Consider the following 7,830-nt stretch of genomic DNA (forward strand, 5'->3'; position numbering starts at 1 on the left):
GGAACTGCAATAGGGTCATGTACTAGGGTCTGAGGGATTTCGTAGCAACAGTGCATCATGGACTGTAAAGATCAACAAGCCCAGGACCATTAGGTGCCTCTACCTGGGGATTTGGGGTCCTTAGCACAGGTGACTTGGATCCTGGCAGCTAGGTAGTTTATAGTTGTCCACCACTGGGGATAATGGAGAAAGGCTCTGTAGTTTGTGTGTGCATCCAGCTGAGGTGATCAATAATCCTGCTGACAGAGATTAGGATCCGTTTAGGATTTACCAGGTGAAAACTAGAATACCCAAACCCAAGGAATTTGAGCACTTCTGGCCAAATGTGTTTGCAAACTATAGACCCAGTGGCTTTAGGCACAAAGAGTCATAGGATGATAGATTGGTTTGGGTTGGAAGGAACCTTAAAAATCATCTAGCCTTCTGTCATGGGCCGGGACACATTTCACTAGACCAGGTTGTTCAGAGCCCCATCAAACCTCAGCTGGAATATTTCCAGGGATAGGGCATCCACAACTTCTCTGGGTGACCTGTTCCATCTGGCTCAGGCATCTCCTTCCTCCACTACAGCTGACTGGAGAATTCTGTGGCCAGAGTGGTTTGGGCCATTCCTTCCAGGGGAATTAGGAACCAGGCTCTTGAAAGGTGTTCAGGGTCTTCAGCCTAGATTTTCTGGGACTCTTTGATCCAAGGGTCTTAGGAGCAAGAGCCCACAGGGATTAGGTGCATCCAGGCCAAGGATTTCAGTACCCTGCAGTACACAGTTTGGAATCCTCAATGGCTAAAAGACTCAGTCACCATTTGCCCAAGTGATTTAGGAAGAACAGGCTGAAGAATTTGGGAGTCATCAGAGAGGATGAAGACCCTGGGCTTATGAGATTTATGCACAGCAAGCCCAAGGGTATTGGTACCCAGAGCCCCTGGTATTTTGGCACTCCTGGCCCAGGTGCTCGGAGATCCTGATGATCAAGAAGTTTATATGTCTCTAGCCAAGAGGGATTAGGCAGCGCCTGCCTGAGGCTCAGACCCTGCTGAGCAGTGAGGCCAGCCCACAGGCTCCCTGCCAGCCCTGGCTGTCAGGATCACCCAGCCCAGCCCAGGGAGGGGCTCTGGCAGGGGCCAGGCAGGCCCTGGAGTCGTGCCAGCCCTCGCTGGGCACAAAGCCAGAGCCCCCGGGTCACAGCAGGGCCAAGCCAGCAGTCCTGCCTCATCCTGCTCTGGCTACCCACCTCAGCCTGCCTGCGGAGCTGTCCACTGGCTCAGGGTGTTCCTCCCTAGGGAGCAAAGGTGCTTATAGCTGTGTTTGTCCTTTCTCCCCATGGTGATCCCACTTCCCACTTCATGGGCCCCTTCAGCTGCTGGAAAGCCAATGTGGACAGACTCCAGCCCTGCTCCTCTGTCCTGTCCCTGCCTCAGGAGTCTCTGCCAACACCAAGCTGTGCTGAGGCAACTCCCCAGGCAGGCAGGCAGCCCTGGTTATCTCCAGCACCAGCTGGACCTCACGCCCAGCAGTCCAAACTTCCCTTCACACTTCATCCCGTGGTGGGGATCTGCAGTGGTGCATGAGGGAGCAGGGACCCCTCTTCTTCCTCCAGGGAAGGTCAGGGCTTTCGCAGCCAGGTATTCCAGCTTCCCCAGCAATGTCTTTGCCCAGCCCCAGCAAACACACAATCCCCCAGGAGTTGGGGCAGGACTAGGAATTGAAATCCTGCTCAACCCCAACAGACACGCAGAGTCACCATCCCAACACACAACAAGCAGCCCAGCACTGATAAAACCAACAGACACACACGCAAGAAATTTCTGAGACATCAAAATAAAAACTCAGACAAGTGACGCTTCAAAATTGGAACTCTCCATGCCAAAGATGTTCCTTTTTTTTTTGCACTCATCAACTGCCTTATTTTAGCTATTTCCATTCAGGAATAGATCGATTCTTTATAAAATGCAATAGAAAGGAGTTAAAATAAAGGCAACAGCTATTTACAGAACCAAGGGGGAGAGTACCGGAGCTCCTCTAGATTTCTCACTTCTTCTTGGGAGACTTCCGGGCACCGGACTTGGCTCTGGACTTAGACCTCTTTGCCTTCTTGGGTCTGGATGCCTTCAGGGACTTGGCCTTAACAGTCTTTGGCTTCTTGGCTTTCTTCGGGCTCCTCGACTTCTTCCTGGCCTTCCTGGCACCAGACTTGGGCTTCTTGGTCGGAGACTTGGCTCTCCTGGACCCAGCCCGTCTGCGGGGCGAGGTGGATCTCCTGGCCGCCTTCTTCCTCTTCTTGGCTGGAGACCTCTTCGCCTTGCTGGCCTTGGCTAGGCGGAACGAGCCAGAGGCACCAACTCCCTTGGTCTGCTTGAGGACTCCAGCAGTGAGCAGGCGCTTAATGGCCAGCCTGATCTGGACGTCGGCGTTCGGGCCCACCTTGTAGTGGCTCTTCACGTACTTCTGGATGGACTGCCGGGACGAGCCGCCGCGGGTCTTGTCGGCCCGGATGGCCGCCTTGATCATGTCCGAGTACGCTGGGTGAGCTGCCGGACGCCGCGCCGACCGGGCCCGCTTGGGCTTGGCGGCCGGAGCCGGTGGCAGTGGGATCGGGCTGTCGCTCATAGCGAGTGCTTCGTCCCGCGACGCCCCGCTACGCCCTCGCGGCTGGAAGCGTGGCCCGCCCGGCCTGGCACCCCCGCCCCGGGGCGGGGAGAGGCTGGAAGGGAGCGGTGGGTGGGTGAAGCCGCAGCAGAGCCGGTGCCGCTCTGCCGCCGGTGCCCCCGCTGCTGCCTCTGCGGCCGCGCCCGCCGCGGGCTCCCTTTAAAGCCGCGGTGCGGACCGCGGGGAGGACTGCCCCGCGCGCGCCACCCGCCGCCCGTGTCCCCGAGTGTCCCCTGCCACGCCCTTGACCCGACCCGCCGGGAGGGACAGCGCGGGGGACACCGTGGAGTAAACACGAGTATTTGGGGGAACACACATGGTGGGGACAAGGAGGGACACTGGTGAGAGCAGAGAGGGACAGTGAAGAGCAAGGACTTGGAGGGGACATCTAGTGGGGCAACTTAGGTACAAGGTGCATTCGGGAGGATATTGTGTAGGGACAAAGAAGGACACTGGAGGGGACATTGGAGACACTAGTAAAACAGCGACAGGCATGTCAGGGATACTCAAGGCAGCATCAAGAGATGCAGAGGGACACTTAGGGGACATTGGGGACACTGGTAAGACACTGACAATCATGTCAGGGATACTCAGGGCAACATCAAGAGATGCAGAGGGACACTTAGGGAGGACAAAGGGAGTAAGGGAGGGACGTTTCGGGGGGACACAAGGTGACACACTGGAAAAATATCAGGGGACAAGGAAAGATGTTGGGGAAGATGTTAAGGGGCCAAGAAGGGACATTAAAGAAGACACTGGGGATGGAACCAAGGGCAAAGAGGGAAGCACTAGGCACAAATCATCTCAGCAGCAAAACCCCATGGCCAAGTGCCTCTACTCCTTCTTCTGCCCCTTTGCTCTCCACCAGGTGCTTTAGGAACACTAGCTTAGCCCTTGCATGTGAATGTTGAGGGGTCACAAACAACAGGCTGTCCCCTTGTTTTGGTAGACATACACAACCCGGTGTGAGGGGACAGAGCAAGGAGATGGTGGCAATCTGCCATCCTTTCCCTGCTGGCTGAACAGTCGGCTGTTCCTGGGAGATTAAATATAGCTGTTATCATCATCTTGCCAGTAGGATTTAGATGATGTTTTCCCCTTATTTCTTAAAAACACATGGGTGCAGCCACCTGGTGCCCACCAGCACGCCATGTTGTGCTCAGAGGTGAACCAAACCTCACAGTGCTTCAGCATGGCACTAAAACACACAGCAAGCACCTCTCAGTAACCTCTGTGTGTCCTGGGTGTCCACAGCCATGAAAACCACCAGCCAGGGATGCAGAGAAGTACACATAAAAATCAACATAGATACATAAATACAAACATAAATACAGAAATTGAAATAATAGAAACAGTAGAAATTGAGATAATAGAAATTTGAAATAGAATCATAGGATTGTTTGGGTTGGAAGGGACCTTAAAAATCATTCGGTTTTAACTACCCTGCCGCAGGCAGGGACACCTTCCACTAGACCAACTTCTCAAAGTCCCATCAAACCTGGCCTTAAACACTTCTAGGAATGAGGCATCCACAACTTCTCTGGGCAACCTGTTCCAGTGGCTCATCATACTCACAGTACAGAATTTCTTCCTAATATCTAACCTAAACTTGCTCTCTTTCGGCTTAGAGCTATTCCCCCTTGTCCTATCACTACATTTAAATAGAAATAGAAATCTTTGATACCTGCTCCAGTATTATGTGAGGACCTGGCCTGGGAGGAGGCACTCAGGTCCCCGATAATTTTCCACAGATGGAAGGGCCACCAAGTGCATCTCCTTGTGCCTCCCTCCCTGATGGAGTTTCTTCACATGCTCCATGCCATTTGGGGAGTGGGAAATGTTCTCAGCAGCTGCAAACCTTTTGATTTTATTAGGAGCAAATTGTGGAGATGAATAACCATTGTCCCACATTCCCTGGGGTTTGTTTTTGTTTAGGACCTAATAAATACATGACTTTCCATCCCATCAAACGGAGTGCATGGGCATGGAGCTCTGGTGGCCTCTGTACAACACTTTGACCAGCTGAAGGATTCCTCATTTTTCCTGTTTGGGAATAAACTGCCGGCGCTGGCTGCCTGCACGTAGGCAACCCAGACACACAGATAAGGCACCATCTGCTTTTATTTACATCCAAGTTTTTAACCGTCACAAGCAACTTGCCCATGCACCAGGCTCTGAGGGGAGATGAGGAGCTTTAGGAATTGGCTCCCAGGATTGGCACAGTGCCACGGGCTCCAGCCCTAAAAGCCAGGCAGCCCTTATCTATCCAGTGCAGTGATGGGGAGGCAAAGGCCGGGGTGGGGGGAAAGGTGGCAGGGAGGGACAGGGCAGATGCTTTACCTAACTTCAGCCACCTAATCTCAACCATTCACCTGGGCAGCTCCTGCAGCTGATCCAGGCTGCTCAGCCTCCTCCGGCGGGTGCCGCTGCTGACAAACAAACACGCTCTCCCCTGTGCATGGAGGTTCTGGCCCTTTCTTACAGACTAGATCCCTCATTTTTAGCCAGTCAAACTAAAGGGAAGATCCCAAGCAACTCACTGGAGGGAAGGCACAGCTCGTCAGGCTGCTGCTGACTTTGTACATGTGGGAACCTGGTCAAAGTAAATCCCCAAGCACCCCGTTTGATTTTGGAATGCACCCCTTGAACCCTGCATGGTTTTGACAATGCTTTTTTAGCATGAACTTGTCAGGACTCAGAGGATGAGAGGATTTTCCATACCCTGGCAGGAATTCAGGGCTGGAAGTGGAATTCAGATGCTGCCAAGCAATGCAAACTCTGCTGTCTCTGGGAAGTGGGTCCAGCGCTCCTGGCACTCCACTGCAGAGAACACAGGGGGCTCATCCAGAAGGAAGAGTTATTCCCATGGGCCACACATACCACCATGGCCATCTTGGGTCCATGCCTGTATTTTTGGCCACAGAAACCTGTCACCATGCCCAGGATGAGATGGGTTACCCCCTGCACCTACTTTTCTCCTCAAGAATTGCTACCCAACCACTCCCAGCCTCCAGTGCCTTCCCTTTCTGGCATTAGTCAGCAGAGATTGGGAAATCCCACTCCTCCAACAAACCCCAGAGGACAGAGCCTGGCAGAAGAATCCTCTCTGTAATCCTGTTTACCTTCTCCTCCCTCCCTACACTGAGTTCAGCCAGACCCCATGGGGATTTACACGCTTGCAGCTGCAGATTTCGTCTTAAATGGTCAAACCATGTCCACTGTGATGTGCTACAGATCCAGTGGGTAACAGCCCCTGCCTTGTAGGGCCAGGACAGCTGTTCATAGGCCTTTGAGAGCACCAGGGCACTTCTGGTGATTAATGTCAGAGACAACATTTCATTTTACCCGGTTTCCATTTTGGAGAGACTCAAAATCCCCAGCAGTGGGACTTGGTCTTGGTGGTCCTCAGATCCAAGTGCTTCTGTGCTTTTTTAACAGCGAAACTAGCTGATATTCCAGCTGTGCTCATCACAGCTTCGGCTCTGAGTCCTGGGTGTGCAATGCAGTGTGGTCAGCCCAGCATGAAGCCACTCAACCCAGCCATTGCTCAGGGAGGAGAAGGCTTGAAGGGTACAAATAAATGGCCAAGGGGCATTGCCTCTGACTGCTGGACTGATTGCCACTATTTTAAAAGATTTACAAGCTGGTTTTTAAGGACAAGCTCCTTATGTGAGCTGGGATGCTGGCTCCCATGCAACCATGGTGCTGTAGACCTGGCGGTGTCCCTGTGCTTGAGGCTGTGACAATTCTCACAGCCACAACACAGCTAAGAGCAAGTGGATGGGATACAAACATCGCCTCGAGATCTTTTTTTGGGCTCTGCCAGCCATCATGCCTGTCATCCACGGGCATTTTGGTCATCTCTCCCAGCCACCATTCCTCAAGCCAGCTCCCCTGCTCCCAGGAGATAAGGATGTGGAGACAACAGGGTGACCCTATCGCCCCGATGCAGGCAGGACAGGGTCTGCCTGATAATTGCTGCACCAATTTGGGAGGCGGCGTCCCCCCTCCCTTGGGATGAGGGGATGATCCTACCCTGCTGGGGGCTGATCTCTGCAGCCCCAGAGCCTCGAGGAGTGCCAGCTCCACCACATGTCAGGGGCACACACATTTCACCCGTGCTTACGCCACACGTTTATCGGGCCGAGCAGCCCTCCCGAGAAAGGCAGAAAAAAACAACACAACACCCAACAAACCAACCCAAACATAAGATACTGAACTCTTCCGGGAAGGGGAGGGTGAGCAGGGTGCTGAGAACTGTGCAAACAGCAGTTTGCAGTTCACCCCTTGCTTGCCCTCTGCTTGCCCCACTTTTGGGAGTTTCCTCCCCCAGGGGTAGGAGCAACTATGCAGACTGTTGTTTGAGTGGTTATTTTTTCTAAAAAACACAGAGACACCACCCAGCCCCCAACACTCTGCCCTTAACTCTTTTTTGCCTTCCTTTTTTGGCTCCTATAAATGCCCATAGCAAGATCAAACCCTGCAGCCTGAAAACTTATCCTGAGCTGCTCTTTCACTTGTCTTCCTTGCCATCCCAGCTCCCCGAATGCCAAATGCTCGCCCCATTCCGAACTTGATGGCAACAGCCATGTCCTGCTGGGAGGCAGAGGGAAAAGCTTGGACCTCGGGCAGCACAGAGAAAAAAGGGTTTCTAGGCCAGAGGCAGGAAGCCAAGAACCATCAAGGGCAAGTTCTGGTGTTTGACAGGCGTACTGGGGAGCTGAGCTCATTGCTTGGACTCTTGCACCATCCTCTGGGTTGCCCAAGGGCCTTGTGCACGTGACCAAAATCTGCAACCCAAATTTACCAGAATTTGCAACTAACAAAATGGTTTGCCTTACCTAGGGAAAGGAGTCCCTGCTACCCTTCCTGAGGGAAAGGCAAGCCTGCACCCTCCTGCCCCAGGAGATGCCAATACCATGGCAAAATGACCCATGCTGATCAAAAGAGTGCCACCCTAAATCCCCTCATTCCGGCTGCCACCACATTCTTACATCCTGCTTCCATCCCCAGCTCTCACAGTACTCCAGTTTCCCAGCCAACACATCTGTCACCTCCATCCCAGGATCCTCCTTGACCCCTTTGCCTTCCCTTTTTCCGATGCTGTCCCCAGCCCCAGCACGTGTCCACAATTAGGTCTCTTCCATAATTGCCAGCACCATCTCTGTAGAACAACAGCTCCTGTT

General features: G+C 53.2%; 1 protein-coding gene across 1 annotated transcript; it reads right to left on the reverse strand.

Moving 5' to 3' along the window:
- Positions 1-1,833: 1,833 nt before the first annotated feature.
- H1-0 (H1.0 linker histone) lies at positions 1,834-2,791 on the reverse strand. The gene has a single exon (XM_085048805.1). It carries the CDS (start codon positions 2,603-2,605, stop codon positions 2,027-2,029), a length of 579 nt encoding a protein of 192 aa, XP_084904931.1. The 5' UTR covers positions 2,606-2,791; the 3' UTR covers positions 1,834-2,026.
- Positions 2,792-7,830: the final 5,039 nt, after the last annotated feature.

The sequence above is a fragment of the Lichenostomus cassidix genome, chromosome 1Aa (genome assembly GCF_008360975.1).
Source record: "Lichenostomus cassidix isolate B80296 chromosome 1Aa, HeHo_3.0, whole genome shotgun sequence".
NCBI lineage: Eukaryota > Metazoa > Chordata > Aves > Passeriformes > Meliphagidae > Lichenostomus > Lichenostomus cassidix.